The sequence below is a fragment of the Oncorhynchus mykiss genome, chromosome 22, assembly GCF_057628025.1.
Source record: "Oncorhynchus mykiss isolate SJ-2025 chromosome 22, ASM5762802v1, whole genome shotgun sequence".
In the NCBI taxonomy this organism is placed as follows: domain Eukaryota; kingdom Metazoa; phylum Chordata; class Actinopteri; order Salmoniformes; family Salmonidae; genus Oncorhynchus; species Oncorhynchus mykiss.
The window spans coordinates 51,452,846-51,473,053 of record NC_143043.1 but is presented as its reverse complement, the minus strand read 5'-3'; the positions used below and the strand labels follow the sequence as shown (position 1 = coordinate 51,473,053).

Here is a 20,208-nt window from a genome sequence, read left to right as displayed (position 1 = left end):
GACAGCACCCCAGATCAAAATATTTTTACACCGGCAAAGGTTTCATAAATTCACAAATGGAGATTAAATATTCACTTACTTTTTGAAAATCTTCTACACCTGCATTGCTTACTGTTTGGGGTTTTAGGCTGGGTTTTGGTACAAGCACTTTGAGATATCAGCTGATGTAAGAAGGGCTTTATAAATAAATGTGATTTGATTAATGTCAAGATCCTCAGAGATTAATTTGGATAGAGATAGCAGAAATACAATTGTTTTCGTTCTCTCATAATGATAGAAACTCAAGAAAAGCGGGCATAATTGAGGTAGGCTAAATTGAAGGTAACTTTTGTAGATTTTAGGCAAATGCTCTTTATCTGTGAGATAGGTCCTCATTAGCATATCTTGTCTATGCAGTCTCGCACCTAGGTGTCGATAGAAACCATCCGGGATGCCAATCAATCAGCGCCAATGATCAATCACACATGGGCACGCAGGGACATTTAAATTCACAAGCAAATGTGGGACAGACAGAGAAAGAATATAAGCTTCTCTTACCCTGTTTGTAAAACAATTAAGTAACATCTAAATGTAATTGTGAACTGTATAGCCTGAAAACATGGTTAAAACTATCCTTTTGATAAAATGGATGGGCCTGTATGAATTTGAGTGGTTAGGCTACATTTCTAAAGCCACATCCCTCGGCTGTTTTCCTAAAAGGTTGCATATTTCCCCTTTAAGATCAGTGGATGACAGAGGGAATGTCTGTTTTTTTTAAACAAAATATTAAATGAGTCATCGTGCTACATGGGCCTACACAATCCACACTGCAGTGCTTGTTTGATATTTTACAGATATTGTACCATTTAGTTTTTTTTGAAAACAATTACATCTGGAGTTCCTTCACTCCTGTTGTTTTAGAGCCAGAATTGACCAATGAAAAGGGAAACAAGGTGGACAAGGTCAGAGAGAATTTGGTTTGTTTATGCAGCTAAAGGCCGATATTGACTGTGACCTTCCAAATTCTGTCAATTGAAACCTAGGTCCTACTTCTAGAGTGTAGCCCTAATTCAACATTGGCCACGCTGTCAATGAAGAATGATTTGTGCCGCGCTCAAAACAATTAACTCAGAAATGCGAAAACTTGACTTCAGTGAGTTCAAGATAACTTGAAGTCGGGAATAAACTAGCTACGACTGGGAAAATACGATTTGAACAGTCATCCAACTCGGAATTGTAAATCCGGTCTCTGAAGATCAATGACGTCATCATGATTCAACCTAGTTTTTTTCCGAGTTCCCATTTGTTTTGAAAGCACCATAAATCCAGAGAATGCCAGACTGATGACAACATTTGCTCATGAAGGACAGCCGCGCTATCTTCCTGTTCAAGTGAGCACAGCACAAGGTGAGTGACATGGGCTAATTGAGTGTCTGTCAGTGAGTGACATATAACAAGAGGAAAACTGATGATTCACAATCAAGTTTCTAAATTGCATCATGTCCATTTTACTATTCAAACTCTGAACAGTCATCTGAGTCCCTAAATCTATATTTAAAAAAAAATATATATATATATATAAATAAAATAAAAATACTCATATATAGCTATGGCCCTGCTGGAGATAACATATCCATATCCACTGTTGCTAATATTTCACACATTTGTAGGGAGTTAAATAACGCATCTCTGTTGCTATTAAGTGGTTTGTTTGGTCTATGACCAGTTTCTGTCTGAGCCAGAGGAGGCAGCCATTGCCATGGCCCTTGTTAACTGATGCGGTAAATCATCATCAATGAACCAGTGATATTGCTAGTGAAATTGGATTGGACAGCACATCTAAAATATTGATTGCCATTGGCTCCCTGATCCCAATGTGGGAAACCTGGCATCATCACAGTGGAAAGAAGCACCTCTAGTGTCCCTAGAAATATGCCACATTACATCTGGAGACAGTTAATGTCAAGATCCTCAGAGATTAATTTGGATAGAGATAGCAGAAATACAATTGTTTTCGTTCTGTCATAATGATAGAAACTCAAGAAAAGCGGGCATAATTGAGGTAGGCTAACTTGAATGTAACTTTTGTATATTTTAGGCAAATGCTCTTTATCTGAGATAGGTCCTCATTAGCATATCTTGTCTATGCAGTCTCGCACCTAGGTGTCGATAGAAACCATCCGGGATGCCAATCAATCAGCGCCAATGATCAATCACACATTGGCACGCAGGGACTTTTAAATTCACAAGCAGACATAGAAAGAAGAGCTAAACACACGCTGTAGAGGCTAGTTTGTTTGTAGCAAAGCCTAGGTCAAACGTGAAGAATGGCGACTTTGGTTATTTTAGCCCTAGCTATTTTATCCATTAGTGCGTCTGCTTTAGGAAACGGAGAAGATTTGAAGACTCAGGAGCGCTTGTTTTTAAATTCGTTGGGCCTCTCCGCTCGGCCAAAGCCGTCAGAACACCGCCGCGTTCCCTCGGTGTTGTGGAGGATGTTCAAACGTACCAGCACCCGGGAGAACGACACCCACGAAAGAGACCCGTGCATGGTGTCTGAGTATGGAGTTCGCGGAAACATTGTTCGATTTGTGCAGGACCAAGGTGAGCTTTATCCCTATGTCTCTCCTTCCATAATGCGGCTCCCCCATAGTACTGTGTTCTGTGTGGTTAAAAGGGTCACTCTGCGATTGTTACGTTCATTTTTTAACGATATAAAGGCTACTCATTTATTATAACTGATACATAATGCCCCATGCGTTTAGTTCAACGGTTGTACCCTCTTAAAAACCCAAAATATGAACTTGTCTTACCCTGTTTGTAAAACAATTTAAGTAACCATTTAAATGTAATTGTGAACTGTATAGCCTGAACATGGTTAACTATCATTTTGATATAATGTATGGGCCTTCATGGCGTCTGTATGAATTTGAGTGGTTAGGTTACGTTTGTACAGCCACATGTCTCCGCTGTTTACCTAAAAAGTGGCGCGGTAAACACATTGTTGGGAAGGCAGCTTGCCCCTTCAGTGGATGACCGAGAGAACGTCGGGTTTGAAAATATTATCATAATTACAATGTGAGATCAATTCATTATTGAGTTACATAGCTATACACAATCCATTTTCGAACATGTTTGTTATTTAGGAATACCTTCACTCACGTTGTTTTGGGGCCAAAATTAACCACCGAGGTAAAGACAGTTTCCGGTTGAATATTCGACGGATTTTCGCCTGTAGTTTTCCTTACGTTCACCAACAGCAGTTAGGTACCGTCAACGTAGTGACAAATCAAATATTTCTATAACTCTTTACCCATTACCCCTAAAACTTTAAAAACTGGGTGTAGCTGACCCCATGGCATAGACACATTGCACATGTTGTGATTTATTGACATTTTGGAATGTCAGTAGTTCATTGGTCATGTGACCTAGTGACTTCAAACAAGGTTCAGAATATCCACTGACAACCCAACCCTTCTATTGCGCACCGTTTATTTCATCTCGCATGATTTTCCATTAATTTTTCCAACTTCATGGAACTTTCAATAGCTCCTTGGTCATGTGACCTACTGACTCCAAACCAGGTGCAGAATGTCCACTCAGTGCCCTTACACATTGCACACCCTGTAGTTTGTCCATTTTCATCTCACATGATTTAACATTGACATTTTAAATGTAGAAAAGTTAATTAGCTCCTTGGTCTTGTGACCTACCGACTTCAAACATGGTGCAGAATGTACACTGACTACCCTGATGTAAAATCACGTGGTGTAACATACACATTTCAATAGCTCCTTGGTCATGTCCATTACACACCTAAGAAGCGGGCAGTGGATATACACCCATATTGCATAACCTCTAGTCATGTCTCTTCTATATTGTTGTACATTAATATTAGTTTGACAATTAGGGGGTTCAGTCCCGTGTTAACCCTTTTCTTTGATATTGATCTACAATAATTGGTAGTTATAAGTACTTATTTTCCATGGTTTTATTTTTCCGCAGTATTTAACAGCGGTACACATTAGGAGAGAGACAGATAATATCAAACATAAGGGCAAAGTACGAGAGTCACGCTATTACTGGTCCAATGCAGGGATGGAGAGTGAGGTAGGCTGCAGTGGGTTTGCTGGTCCGTACATATACTGAACATGTAACCACAGTAATGGTGGCCAGTAAATCAATGAATAAAAAATGTAATATTGACAAATTAAACAGAAATTGTAGACCTTTAATCTTTTTCAACATGTCAACAGACCCTTTCAATTAAGTATGAAACATTTCAGTGTTAACTTTCTCTTTATCCCTGGTTGATGTACATGTCAGAGCCTCTTCAGTGTGGATGGGCTATAGCATACATGTTCAACAACAAACTGTACTTCCTGTTTGTGTTCTCTACTCTGTTGAACACTTTTGTCTTCATTCCTAGACATAGCACATGGAACCACCGTTGCCATGCAAACCATTCAATCTAAAACAATACAAAGCGCAACACGTTATAAATAATATCAATGCAGAATGACGAATTAGCCATCCATTGTATTATGTCATAAATTGTCTTACATGCTGTCACTGTTGTCAAAAGATTTTAAATAAAGTTACCAGTCTTTGGGCCACATCTAGGTTCTTTATCAGTGGCACACATGAAGAAGTTGTTGGCTTTGTTTGAACTCTGAAATCATAGGCCTGAACTGAACATATGGCTGTCCCACACAACTACATAAAAATAAATAATTCACATTTACTTTGAATTAAATGTCATTACATACCAGATATTTTTTTTTGTATATCCTCAGCCATTTATTTTCGCAGTTCGCTCCATGTGTTTTTGAAAGTTCCATATCAATTTGGGAGGGGATGTTGGAAGGTCTGTGCAACTTCCTTGGCCATCTTCACCAAAAAATAAAATGGGTATGAAAAAAAAACTTGTCACATAACAGCTAACCATTCATTATTGAAAATATAACTATCAAACCTGCATTACAAAGACCCTGCAGCTGAAGGTGTCCTGCTGCATGGTGGGAGTTATTTCCCCTCCTTTCCACTTTATGTCCACCCAGTCCTCTATACCATGGCAGGATCTTCTCATTTTGAAGTATTTTATGTAAACATAATGGAATTGTGATTAGCTATAGGCAAATGAATACACAAGCCAAATTTGTATGCTGTTTTCCTTATCACTATAATCTAGTAGTAATTTAGTAGTAGAGGTAATTTCCTTTATGCCCCATTCTACACACACACACACACACAGCCTAAATTATAGGCTCTGAACCATTTACAGGACAATGATAAAAGTAGCAAATAGGATCCAACCCTATCAGAGTGAGTAAATGTAGAGCGTTTGTAGACTTTAAGAAAAACAAAAAAAAATTGAAAGTTCAGTATGTACTTAAAGTCATATCACGAATGACAGTACCCACAATCTGACAATAGAGAATGAATTGTAAGCACCAAAGTGTGTGTCAAAATAATATCTGAAAATGTCAGTTGTTGAACATAAATTGCTATTGCAAATATAAGTTTTATGATATATGTAGTTGAGGGATATTCCATGTACCAACACTACATGTAGGACGGACATAAGACATTCCCACATACAGTATATATTTTTTTTTTATCTCACCTTTACTCAACCTGGTAGGCCAGTTGAGAAAAGGTTCTCATTTACAACTGCGACCTGGCCAAGATAAAGCAAAGCAGTGTGACACAAACAACAACACAGTTACACATGGAATAAACAAACGTACAATCAATAACACAATAGAAAAGTCTATATGTGTGTGCAAATGAAGTAAGAGTAGGGGGCAAGGCAATAAATAGGCAGTAGTGGCGAAATAATTACAATTTAGCAAATAAACACAGGAGTGACAGATGTGCAGAAGATGAATGTGCAAGTAGAGATACTGGGGTGCAAAGGAGCATAAATAAATAAATAAATAAATATATATATATATATATATATATATATATATATAACAATATGGGGGTGAGGTAGTTAGATGGGCTATTTACAGATGGGCTATGTACAGGTGCAATGATCTGTAAGCTGCTCTGCTAGCAGATGCTTAAAGATAGTGAGGGAGATGAGTCTCCAGCTTCAGCGGCCAAAGGAGGAATTGGCTTTGGGGGTGACCAGTGAAATATACCTGCTGGAGCGCGTGCTACGGGTGGGTGCTGCTATGGTGACCCGTGAGCTAAGGCGGAGCTTTAACTAGCAAGTACTTATAGATGACCTGGAGCCAGTGGGTTTGGTGACGAATATGTAGCGAGGGCCATCCAACGAGAACATACAGGTCGCAGTGGTGGGTAGTATATGGGACTTTGGTGACAAAGCGGATGGCACTGTGATAGACTGCATCCAATTTCCTGAGGTGAGTGTTGGAGGCTATTTTGTAAATGAGATCGCCGAATTCAAGGATCGGTAGGATAGTCAGTTTTACAAGGGTATGTTTGGCAGCATGAGTGAAGGATGCTTTGTTGCGAAATCGGAAGCTGATTTAATTTTGGGTTGGAGATGCCTAATGAGTCTTGAAGGAGAGTTTAGTCAGACACCTAGGTAGTTGTCCACGTATTCTAAGTGCGGGCAGCGATCGGTTGAAGAGCATGCATTTAGTTTCTTGCTTTTAAGAGCAGTTGGCGGCCACGGAAGGAGAGTTGTATGGCATTGATGTGTACGGAGAAAAGAGGATTTAACCCTGTGGCACCCGCAGAGACTGCCAGAGGTCCGGACTACAGGCCCTCCGATTTGACACACTGAACTCTATCAGAGAAGTAGTTGGTGAACCAGGCAAGACAGTCATTTGAGAAGCCAAGGCTATTGAGGCTGCCGATAAGAATGCGGTGATTGACAGAGTCGAAAGACTTGGCCAGGTCGATGAATACGGCTGCACAGTGTTGTCTTTTGTCGATGGCGATTATGATATCGTTTAGGACCTTGAGCATGGCTGAGGTGCACCCATGATCAGCTCGGAAACCAGATTGCATAGAGGAGAAGGTAGGGTGAGATTCAATATGGTCGGTGATCTGTCTGTTAACTTGGCTTTCGAAGACCTTAGAAAGGCAGGGTAGGATAGATATAGGTCTGTAGCAGTTTGGGTCTGGAGTGACTCACTTTGAGGAGCGGGATGACTGCGGCAGCTTTCCAATCTTTGGGAATCTCAGACAATACGAAAAAGAGGTTGAACAGGCTAGTAATAGGGGTTGCAACAATTGCGGTGGGAAATTTTAGAAAGAGATGTTCCAGATTGTTTAGCCCGGCTGATTTGTTGGGGTCCAGATTTTGCAGCTCTTTCAGAACATCAGCCATCTGGATTTGGGTGAAGGCGAAATGGGAGAGGCTTTGGCAAGTTGCTATTGGGGGTGCAGAGCTGATGACCGGGGTAGGGATAGCCAGGTGGAGAAAAATGGTTATTGAAATTCTCGATAATCGTAGATTTATTGGTGGTGAGTGTTTCCTAGTCTCAGTGCAGTGGGTAGCTGGGATGAGGTGCTCTTATTCTCCATGGATTTTAGTGTCTCAGAACATTGTAGAGTTTGTGCTACAGGATGCAAATTTCTGTTTGAAAAAGCTTGTCTTTGCTTTCCTATCTGCCTGTGTATATTTGTTCCTAACAATTGCTTACTTCCATGAAATGTTGCATATCGCGGGGGCTATTCGATGCAAATGCAGAACGCCACAGGATGTTTTTGTGTTGGTCAAGGGCAGACAGGTCTGGAGTGAACCAAGGAGGTTCTACATTTTATGAATGGGGCATGCTTATTTGAGATGATGAGGAAAGCACTTTTTAAAGAATAACCAGGCATCCTCAACTGACAGACTGAGGTCAAATCCTTCCAGGATACCCGGGCCAGGTCGATTAGAAAGGCCTGCTCGCTGACGTGTTTTAGGGAGCGTTTGACAGTGATGAGGGGTGGTCGTTTGACCGCGGTCCTATTACTGACGCAGACAATGAGGCAGTGATCGCTGAGATCCTGGTTGAAGACAGCAGAGGTGTATTTAGAGGACAGGTTGGTCAGGATATCTATGAGGGTGCCCGAGTTCACGGATTTGGGGTTGTACCTTGTAGGTTCCTTGATAATTTGTGAGATTGAGGGCATCTAGTTTAGATTGTAGGACGACCGGGTCGTTAAGCATATCCCAGTTTAGGTCACCTAACAGTACAAACTCTGAAGATAAATGGGGGGGAAATGAATCCACATATGGTGTCCAGGGCGCAGCTGGGAGCTGAGGGGGGTCTGTAACAAACAGAGACTTATTTCTGGAAAGGTGGATTTTTGAAAGTAGAAGCTCGAACTGCTTGGGCACAAACCTGGATAGCATGACAGAATTCTGCAGGCTGTCTCTGCAGTAGATTGGGCACAGGCCTAGGTAGCATGACAGAACTCTGCAGGCTGTCTCTGCAGTAGATTGCAATTCCACCCCCTTTGGCAGTTCTGTCATGGCGGAAAATGTATACACATACATAGAGGCATTTTTCAGCTATGATTTTACCACTCAGAATCCAGAATGGATATGACAGTGGGGCAGCACAGGATGTAATACACCCTTAAAACAATCTACTTTTTGGTCTTCCTGACCTTTTATCTGGTAAACTGCCTCTGTGTGTCAAGAAAAGAGACCCAATTAGGGGTTCGTGTACTACAGTAAAAAAAAGTCTGGTTTAGATTAAAAAACGACTGTGTCCCCGTTCACAGTGGCATGAGAGACTAGTCAGTGGTAGAATTGAGTTGGCACTTTATTGGCCCAAAGACCCACAAGGTTGAGGTTACTCAAAAAAAATTGTGGACTGATGCATTTTCCTCTAACTGTCCAAGAATAGGATCCAACGTGTTAGGAAATATTTGCTCCCATAAATAAAGGAGGATGTCTCCTCATACCTCTGTCACTTTAGTCAGACTGCCAGACTGTGCACCACAGAGGCAATCAGGAGAGAATACATACAGGTCAACGGTGCCAATTGCAAGTCAAGGGGTGTGTCTGTGCCTTTTGGAATACTCTCTAGACAGAGAACCCCTGTGGTTCAAGTCAAGAGCTACCCTTCCCCTTTCAGTCTGCTCTGCGCATGTCTGAAAATGACCGAGCCAGCAGCCAAGAGTTTTTCACAGTATTTCATAAATTATTACACTTATGAATGTATGTATTAGATCCAGTACAATGGAATAAACATGACCTGAATTTGAATGCAGCGTGTTCCGATTCCTCCTTTCTCTTTCTGTCCCGCAGGAACAACCAAAAACACTTGGCCTGATGGTTCATGCAGATACCGAGGAAGCAATATAGAAATATTACAGGGTGTATACAGGGTGTTCCGGTACAGAGTCAATGTGGAGGCTATATACAGGGTATTACGGTACAGAGTCAATGTGGAGGCTATATACAGGGTATTACGGTACAGAGTCAATGTGGAGGCTATATACAGGGTATTACGGTACAGAGTCAATGTGGAGGCTATATACAGGGTGTTACGGTACAGAGTCAATGTGGAGGCTATACAGTGCCTTGCGAAAGTATTCGGCCCCCTTGAACTTTGCGACCTTTTGCCACATTTCAGGCTTCAAACATAAAGATATAAAACTGTTTTTTTGTGAAGAATCAACAACAAGTGGGACACAATCATGAAGTAGAACGACATTTATTGGATATTTCAAACTTTTTTAACAAATCAAAGACTGAAAAATTGGGCGTGCAAAATTATTCAGCCCCTTTACTTTCAGTGCAGCAAACTCTCTCCAGAAGTTCAGTGAGGATCTCTGAATGATCCAATGTTGACCTAAATGACTAATGATGATAAATACAATCCACCTGTGTGTAATCAAGTCTCCGTATAAATGCACCTGCACTGTGATAGTCTCAGAGGTCCGTTAAAAGCGCAGAGAGCATCATGAAGAACAAGGAACACACCAGGCAGGTCCGAGATACTGTTGTGAAGAAGTTTAAAGCCGGATTTGGATACAAAAAGATTTCCCAAGCTTTAAACATCCCAAGGAGCACTGTGCAAGCGATAATATTGAAATGGAAGGAATATCAGACCACTGCAAATCTACCAAGACCTGGCCGTCCCTCTAAACTTTCAGCTCATACAAGGAGAAGACTGATCAGAGATGCAGCCAAGAGGCCCATGATCACTCTGGATGAACTGCAGAGATCTACAGCTGAGGTGGGAGACTCTGTCCATAGGACAACAATCAGTCGTATATTGCACAAATCTGGCCTTTATGGAAGAGAGGCAAGAAGAAAGCCATTTCTTAAAGATATCCATAAAAAGTGGCGTTTAAAGTTTGCCACAAGCCACCTGGGAGACACACCAAACATGTGGAAGAAGGTGCTCTGGTCAGATGAAACCAAAATTGAATTTTGGCAACAATGCAAAACGTTATGTTTGGCGTAAAAGCAACACAGCTGAACACACCATCCCCACTGTCAAACATGGTGGTGGCAGCATCATGGTTTGGGCCTGCTTTTCTTCAGCAGGGACAGGGAAGATGGTTAAAATTGATGGGAAGATGGATGGAGCCAAATACAGGACCATTCTGGAAGAAAACCTGATGGAGTCTGCAAAAGACCTGAGACTGGGACGGAGATTTGTCTTCCAACAAGACAATGATCCAAAACATAAAGCAAAATCTACAATGGAATGGTTCAAAAATAAACATATCCAGGTGTTAGAATGGCCAAGTCAAAGTCCAGACCTGAATCCAATCGAGAATCTGTGGAAAGAACTGAAAACTGCTGTTCACAAATGCTCTCCATCCAACCTCACTGAGCTCGAGCTGTTTTGCAAGGAGGAATGGGAAAAAATTTCAGTCTCTCGATGTGCAAAACTGATAGACATACCCCAAGCGACTTACAGCTGTAATCGCAGCAAAAGGTGGCGCAACAAAGTATTAACTTAAGGGGGCTGAATAATTTTGCACGCCCAATTTTTCAGTTTTTGATTTGTTACAAAAGTTTGAAATATCCAATAAACGTCGTTCCACTTCATGATTGTGTCCCACTTGTTGTTGATTCTTCACAAAAAAATACAGTTTTATATCTTTATGTTTGAAGCCTGAAATGTGGCAGAAGGTCGCAAAGTTCAAGGGGGCCGAATACTTTCGCAAGGCACTGTATACAGGGTATTACGGTACAGAGTCAATGTGGATGCTATATACAGGGGGTACCGGTACAGGAACAACCAAAAACACTTGGCCTGATGGTTCATGCAGATACCGAGGAAGCAATATAGAAATGTATTGATTCATTAAATTATTTTACTATTAAATGACCCATATCACAACACTCATACCTCTTCACAAAAATGTACCTAAATCAATTTTGGAAAAAGGATTTTACTCACATAATTTTCCAGTTAGAAATAGTAGGCAATGCTACTTTCATCAGAAAAAAACCCCCTCAAATGCACTATTGCATTTTGTAAGTTGTCTGCAGGTAGCTTGTGGTGAATGCACTCAAATATCAGGTTCTGTAAACTGGGTTCTAATACTCAACATAGAAGGATTTGTCTTCATGTACAGTATTATGAAAGTGATGCTATGAAAAGGATTCTTTCACGTTATCAAGCTCACTTGGACTGACAAATTACTGTGATTTAAAAAGAGCATATGAAACATTGTTTTTCATGAGGCCTACCTGTGCGCCTTCCTTTAAGTACCTCCGCTTGAACACCTCTCCTGTCCTTGATCCAAACCACATGCAGCCATTTGCGGATCTTTTCAGTGTCCATGTGAAAGATCGTTATTGCGAGGCTGCAACATTTGTTAACTTCAAACATTTTTTTTTTTTTTTTTAAACATGCATGTAAAATGAAGGTCTGCGACTCTTACAGATTTAAGCATGAGATGAAAGTAGACCGAGTGTGCGATATGAAGGTATAGCCAGTGGACATTCTGAACCTTTGTGGTCAGTAGGTCACATGACTAAGGAGCAATTTAAATTTGAATGTAAAAGAAGTTTGTACTTTGTCGACGCTCCCTAATTCAACTAGGAATACAAAATGCTGCTCGCATTTCCACATGTTTATTAGCTTTGGAAAGTGAATTAATGACCAAATCGTGAAAATAAGACCTGTTGCAATGTTTCCAACATCATGGCACTTATTTGGAGTCTGTGGCTCAAGTGGTATGAAAGCTATTGAGGCTTGAAAGTGTGAATATCTGTCAAATATCCAACTTGAAACTGTCTACCTCGGTAAATTAAACGAGGGGGACAAAGTATGAGAATTTGCTTTGTTTATTGGCTATAGCCTTAACAGTGCTAATAAAGTTGTCAATTGAAACCTAGGTCCTACTTCTAGAGTGTAGACCTAATGTCCTTTTTTTTGTTTTTTTGTCTGTCCTCTGCAGGTAGGCTGGTGTCAGGCTGGAGCGGCAGCTGCCACGGCTGTGTGGAGAAATACATGTTCTTCAACATGTCTGTGCTGCAGCCCGTGGAGCAGCTCTCTCTGGCGCAGCTGGAAATCAAGTTCCAGTGGGACATGTTCCGCACACCAAGGTTCCTCCTGGGCCCACAGGCGCTCAGCGTGTCCCTGTACAAGGTGTTGCGTGCGACCCTGAGGGGAGCGAGCCACGAGGCCCACCGCAGGCTGGTGCTGTCCCAGTCGGTGCAGCTGGAACCAGAGGCCGGATCCCTCAACTTGGACCTCACAGCCCTGGCACAGAACTGGCGTAAACCGGGTCATAACTACGGCCTGGTGCTGGAGCTGCAGTTACACCCTGTCCACACCCAGGCGACGGACATCTTCATGTCCCAGAACCTGGTGAACTCCGTCCCGTTAGGGCCGACCATAACCCTCCCAGAGTTCCATGCCTCCCTGGTGGTTGTATCCCTGAATCCACTCCAGTGTCGCTCTCGGCAGAAGAGGAGCGCCGTCTATCTGCCGGTTACACCCAGCAACGTGTGTAAGCCGCGCCGCCTCTACATTGAATTCAAGGATGTGGGCTGGCAGGACTGGATCATCGCTCCGCAGGGCTACCTTGCCAACTACTGCCACGGAGAGTGCCCGTTCCCACTGAGCGAGAGCCTGAACGGCACTAACCATGCCATCCTGCAGACTCTGGTGCATTCCCTGGACCCCCACGGCACACCCCAGCCCTGCTGCGTACCCATCCGCCTGTCACCTGTATCCATGCTCTACTATGACAACAATGACAACGTAGTCCTACGTCATTACCAGGACATGGTGGTGGATGAGTGTGGCTGCAGATGAAATGCATTCGGTGTGATGGCTGGTTGGTGGTGTGGATTGTAGAGAAGTTTGAATTGTTGTTTTTTAACATTTTTACCCGTAATAAAACGCTTATCCATTGATTCTCCTGTAATGAAAAGGCTTTGGTATTATTCTGACAGATGATCTCTTTTCAGTTTGGCAGAGGCACATTTTCACCAAACACAAAGTTCAGATAAAAATTGACTTCATAGAGGAGACCTACTTCTGTCATATACTGATGTAGGATCTTAATTTGATCACGCTTTTGTTGCTCAGCGGGAAATGCAATCTTGTGCATTCACGGTTTACAAAGGCTTCTAAAGTTTGTAATTTCCACAGACTTGATTTGCTAATGAAAAAATGTATCAACCCCCCAACAATTTATTTTCTTGTTATCCACGTAATTCATGTCTTGTTGCTGCATGATTACCTTCTCCCGAGTCCGTAGCAGCGATGGAACAATACTATAACTACCAATTGGGAACAAGTGGTAAAAGTACAATGAAATAAAATGTCTCTTGACTCAAACTAGCTTTTTGGATTTGAGCTTAACATTTTCATATGAGGCAATGGTATAGAATTTCATTTTTTTTTGTTTTTTTAAATACATGGCTTACCATTTTAAAAGGAATACACTATGAATCAAGTAAAGATGTCCTCAATTTAAGTTTGTCCCTTGTCTGTTTTATGATGATACCATCTAGCGTTTTCATATTTGTGCAAATCTTTCTAAAACAGAAAATGGGACACAATATCAAGCAACGAAGAGGTAAGACTATGGTGAAGACGATCTGTACTGGATGCAGATGACTGAACTGCTCACTTTTGTGTCTGTTTTGCAGGTATACAGACAAGGCGTTACAAAGGTATGTTATGCAGATCACATTTACCATCCACCTCTTCAATGAATATCCCATAGGCTATGAGGTGGGCTCTGCTGGGAGTTCAGCTCAGAGCCTAAAGTCCAATGAGTATTTCCTGTGGCGTGTTGTTAATGTGTTGACTATTTCAACATGTTGAAAGCCCTCTGACGAAGCAGGCCTCCCCATCAAAATCCATCTTTAAGCCGGAGATGTATGGTTTTTGGCACAGGCTGCATTTCAATCCACCGATGTTGCATCTGCGGTGGAAGGTGGCAGACCTACAGCGATATTCCTAAAATCGGTATTTTTCACGACAATGTCTGTAGCGTCTCTTCTATTCCCACAAGCTTCACGGGCCTTGTCTGAAGTTGGTACCACCGATGGGAAAACTTCTGTCTTGTAGCATCCGAACGGTTTGGACTACAAACTACTATGACCACACCGTCGACTCTCACAAACTCCTACATGTTGGTTGTTTTGTATGATGCCCTCAAGACTCACGAAACTCGCCTCAAGGTAACCCCGTACCAGTTTTAAAAAATGAAGGGAAGTATGGAAATACTTTAGTGCCAACAAATAGTCCAAAAATAAATCAAAAGGAAGTATCTGTCTTTACCATGTACACAGTGCGTTGGGAAAGTATTCAGACCCCTTTACCTTTTCCACATTTTGTTATATTACAGCTTTATTCTAAAATGGATTTTTAAAAAATGGCTAGATGATCCATAGTATGACCATCTTAAAACAATTCCATGTCTCAGCTTCATCCTAGAACCCTCTATGTAGAGTTCCACCAGCCTTATTACCCCTTAATCAGTCCTGATAGCTCTGGAGCAGGTTCTTAGACTGGGTCGAAAGTTCACCTTCCAGCAGAACAACGACCCTAACACGCAGCCAAGACAACACAGGATTGGCTTTGGGACAAGTCTCAATGTTCTTGTGGCCCGGATTTAAACCCGATTGAAGATTTCTGGAGAGACCTAAAAATAGCTGCAGCGACGCTCCCCAGCCAACCTGACAGCGCTTGAGAGGATCTGCAGAGAAGAATGGGCCAAACTCCCCAAATATAGGTGTGCCAAGCTTGTAGCGTCATACCCTGGAATCACTGGCAAATGTGCTTCAGATCCTTTACTCAGTACCTTGTTGAATTCTTATGACTCTCCAGAGAGTGGTGTGGTCTGCCCAATGATCATCAAGGACATCAACCACCTGAGCCACACCCTGTTCACCCCGCTGTCATCCAGAAGGCGAGGTCAGTACAGGTGCATCAAAGCTGGGACTCAAGGCCCTCATATTATTAAATAGCCAGCACAAGCAGACTACCACCCAGTTATTCAACCCTACACCTTAGAGTATGCTGCCCTATGTACATAGACATGGAATCCATGGTCACTTTAATAATGGAACACTAGCTTTACTTATCTCATATGTATTTTGTCAATACCACTCAGACATTGCTTATCAAAATATTTATATTTTTTAATTATATTATTTAACTTTTATTTGTGTGTATTATTGTGAATTGTTAGATACTACTGCACTGTTGGAACAAAATGATTTCACTACACCTTCAATAACCTCAGCTGAATATTTGTATGTGGCCAATAAAATATGATTTGGTTTGGTAATGTATTAAAGGTAGTAACCCTTGAAATGTAATGTTCAGTTAAGATATATATTTAGATATTGGTTCCATTACCCTGTAAGCAGTCTACAAACTGCTCTTAGTCTGTGCCACTCTGACATTGCTCATCCATATATTCTTAATTCCAGTCCTTTACTTAGATTTGTGTGTATTAGGTATTTGTTGTTAAATTGTTAGATATTACTAGTTAGATATTGCTGCACTGTCGGAACTAGGTGCATAAACCTCTCACTACATCTGCAATAACATCGGATAAACACGTTTTTGACAACATTTTTTATTTTATTTCTACTGAGTGACTGCAATCCATCACTGCCAAGAAACAAGAATGTTATCATTTTCAGACAAAACATATTACTTCCTTCAGCACACTGCTACAACAGTGTGACTGTTTTTGGAATAAAATGTTCAATATCTTTCCTTTAACGTCCTCTGTGTTGTGTTCTTATTGTTTAACCATTGATATGTTCCAGGTCAATTTGAGACCTTAAGGAGCATCAGGTACTGCTGGAATGTCTACCAATAGCATGTCCATCTTTATGTGATAAATTACACTGGTCACTGTTCAAAACATTTATAAAGAATAGTCTTCACTTTAGATTAGGGGAAAAGCTACTTTACTGAGTATTAAATGGTTAAAATACATTTATTTCACATCTTTGGAATGATCTTATGAATCATTATGTACTATAAAAGTTGTTTATAATTATGTGAATTACCAGTTTACTTAAATATCAGATTAATTACATAAATTATGAATAAACAATTTACTGATCCATTATTTATTGTGAAACCCACTCTTTATATTCATTCAGAGTAAACAGCATCTGAGAGAGCTGCTCTGGTGTGACCCCTGACCTGACAGTCGTGATGTAGTGAGAGTAGTGGTATTGTTCATACTGTCACGGCTCCTCCTCCTCTGCAGTGCAGGGGCGGTTCCTCCTGCAGGCAGAGGAGGGTCGCTAGTAATTGGAGTCTGTGGCAAAAACCAAAAGAGATCGGACCCCTCCCCCAGTAACCAGCCCAGATCCAGAGCCACATCTATGGGCTCTAGGACTAAGTGCAGGAAGTGCAGGAAGAAACTGCCACAATGGAAAGTGACCAGCAGGGGGAGCCAAACGAACAGGCTCTGAAAGAATGGTCTTATGGTCTTATGGTCATCAGTACTGAGGGACTTAACATTGGACTGAGTCCTACATAATTCTGAGTATACTGCAAGAGAAGCACAATGAGAAAATTAATTGAACTTTGACTCTCTCACTGAACAGAAAGTGACCCTGGTTATAGGTTAAAGTGATTGCACTAAAGAATATTTCATTGTGTGGACAATAATATATTTTTAGGAGAGTCAAAACATATACCAATACTAGTTTCCGAGTGACTACTTGCTGACAAGCATAATAACTAACAGAAGATTAGTTATTAGGTATTGATATATAAGAGAACAAGACTCAAGGTAAGGGAGTATAGGAAGAATCTATAAACTTAGAATGCTAAGAAAGAGTACATTTATCCAAGGCCCCATACTAGCCCGGGAAATAAAGGGAGTGACAACGTGAACGAAGGAACAAACCCAACTCACGCGAAGGGCCATTACGAATAAATAGAAGGGTTGGTAGGGCCGCATGGCTAGGCCCTTGTTACACCGAAGTGACTAAAATCCTAAAGTACTCTGCCCAGCCAGAGGACGGGATAGAGGCCTATGCTGCAGACGACAGGCAAAAGTCAGCACCGTGACAAGTTACCTGGACTCAGGGTATTTACACTGCTTCACTAATTTCTCTCTCTCTCTCTCTCTCTCTCTCTCTCTCTCTCTCTCTCTCTCTCTCTCTCTCTTTTCACTCAGTCATATTCACACACACAGATTCAGGCATCCCTGCACTTTACATACACCCTACATTATGATACTTTCACACCTCATTCCTTTTTCTTTGTTTAAAGTTAATCGTTTTTGGTTTATAATAAAGAACCTTTTTGATTGGGCTATACCTGCTCGTGTCCCCTCATTTTTGCCAAAAGGCTATTAGCCGGCCTGTGACAATACCCAGTATGTTGAGGTTGAAGTGTCTGCTGTGGTCTCCTGCACTGTTGTGTTGAATAATTAATGTATATACTGTAGTAGTTATTTATAAATGTGTGAAAACCTAGCTGAGTAACATTTCACAAATGTGGCCTTAATATTAAATGGTGAGCAAACTGGAAATGCCTTACACCTGGTTTAATACTGAATGTTATTATAAAGTGTTACCCATAATTGTATATTCTTACATTTTACCATCAACTACTTACACAATACAGAAGTTATTTAGACCTGGACGTTATCTGATATCATGCAGTATTGTGCATTTCAACTTTACGACACTTGATGAAGACGTTGTGTCCAAATTGAGCCACTAGAGGGAGATGCTAAACAACATATAGAACAACTCATGACGTCCTCAGAATGTACTATTAAAATACTTACATACTATTTATCATTAACACGGAACAACCACAGACTTAGGTATTTGGAGTACACAATCCACAATGACTACAATGTCTTTAATAAAACAAGCTTATGCATTCTCCAAGTCATTCCATTCCAATCCAGACAAATCATTCTGTATCAACACCACATGTATCTATGATGACAACAGTGAGATAAGTCATGTCGGTGTATTGTTACATGAAATAATTACAACAATTGTAGAACAAAACTATATCAAACCTATGCTTGCCGAACTAGGAAATCATATTATAGGAACTATGAACGTTTTATAACTTTAAAGTTAAAATAAGTTTAGCTGTCACTTTAAACCATGGATAAAAAAAAGCATAAATTATTGGATTAATTAAGGAATTAACAAATGCCAGATAACTAGTGAAATATGATATTAAATGATCACCTATAACAGAAAAAACAAAGTAAATAAATAGAGATGGAATCCAAGAAATGAGATAGGTGAAAACAACAATACCTAGAGTTTTTGCTGCTTTTCTCTCAGACTTATTTGCCTGTACAGTTTGAACACCAGACTCACTGGCGGTCTCTTTTGAAAATACCTTTCTGGCCTGTGATCTGGCCACCACAAAGATTTTCAAATAAAGTGTTATAATAATAGAGCATGGGACAACCATTATAAATACAATGTAAATTATATTAACCCATGTTATTCCTTCAACAATAACACATTCTTTCAAACACCTACTTGGTAACTGCACATTTACAAAGTTTTGTATAATAACAGCATCGCATGTGATACAACAACACCAGGAAACGGATATACAACAGATAGTTCCTGTTATTGTTATTTTAGAGTGGTACAATAAGGGATCACACACAGCAACATAGCGGTCAATAGATATCAAGACCAAATTGCCCAGAGATAAAGAAGTACATAAAAAAGTAATGTAGAATTGAAACACGCAGAAATATTCCCCAAAACCCCAGCATGGTTCCATTATTGTTAAAGTCGCTACTGGTATCACAATCAATCCCACCAGGAGATCTGATACAGCCAGAGAGAGGATGAGCAGGTTGGTTGGAGTCTGGAGCTGCTTGAAGTGAGAGATGGAGATGATCACCAGTAGGTTCAAAAATACTGTAACTGCTGAAATCAATGAGAAGAAGATGTACAGTGTTATGTAGATAGATGTCGATAGCAAAGCCTTTCTGCAAGAAGAGTTTCTGTCCTGAAAACAGTATTGAACATCTTCATGTTTCTCCATTTGTAATAAAAAGTAAAAATGCTGAGGTCCTGCTCCTGCTTGGTCCTGTGTGTGACCCTGTCAGGTCCACCTTCTGACAAACTCTGAGCTCTGCCTCTCTATTTATCCCTGAGTTGTGGACAGAAACTCCCCTCACCAACGTCTCTGCACACACACACACACACACACACACACACACACACACACACACACACACACACACACACACACACACACACACACACACACACACACACACACACACACAGACACACACACACACACACACACACACACACACACACACACACACACGGTTGGATAAACAAATAAATAATGAAAGCATGATGTAATGTGATACGGGATTGGATGTTGCTGTGCCCAGCTGGCCATTTTCTCCAATTCAAATCAAATGTTATTTGTCAACAGCGCTGACCTTACAGTGAAATGCTGACTTTACAAGCCGTTAACCAACAATGCAGTTTTAAGAAAAAATACATTATAAGTGAAAAATAGATCAGTAAAAAATAACAGTAACAAATAATTAGAGCAGTAAAATAACAATATCGAGGTACAGAGTCAATGTGGAGGCTATATACAGGGGATATCAGTACAGAGTCAATGTGGAGACTATATACAGGGGGTACCGGTACAGAGTCAATGTGGAGGCTATATACAGGGTTTACTGGTACAGAGTCAATGTGGAGGCTATAGACAGGGGGTACCGGTACAGAGTCAATGTGGAGACTATATACAGGGGGTATCAGTACAGAGTCAATGTGGAGGCTATATACAGGGTGTACCGGTACAGAGTCAATGTGGAGGC

At 40.9% G+C, this 20,208-nt stretch overlaps 2 protein-coding genes across 2 annotated transcripts; one reads left to right on the top strand and one right to left on the bottom strand.

Annotated features, from left to right (window-relative positions):
• Window positions 1-1,918: 1,918 nt before the first annotated feature.
• Window positions 1,919-13,299, top strand: gdf3 (growth differentiation factor 3). Its single transcript, XM_021579813.3, has 2 exons — window positions 1,919-2,583; window positions 12,325-13,299. The coding sequence occupies exons 1-2, from the start codon at window positions 2,307-2,309 to the stop codon at window positions 13,185-13,187; spliced, it is 1,140 nt and encodes a 379-aa protein (XP_021435488.3). The 5' UTR covers window positions 1,919-2,306; the 3' UTR covers window positions 13,188-13,299.
• A 5,150-nt stretch (window positions 13,300-18,449) lies between these two features.
• Window positions 18,450-19,483, bottom strand: LOC110502177 (trace amine-associated receptor 13c-like). Its single transcript, XM_090216390.1, has one exon. The coding sequence runs from the start codon at window positions 19,401-19,403 to the stop codon at window positions 18,450-18,452; it is 954 nt and encodes a 317-aa protein (XP_090072516.1). The 5' UTR covers window positions 19,404-19,483.
• Between the last annotated feature and the right edge of the window lie 725 nt (window positions 19,484-20,208).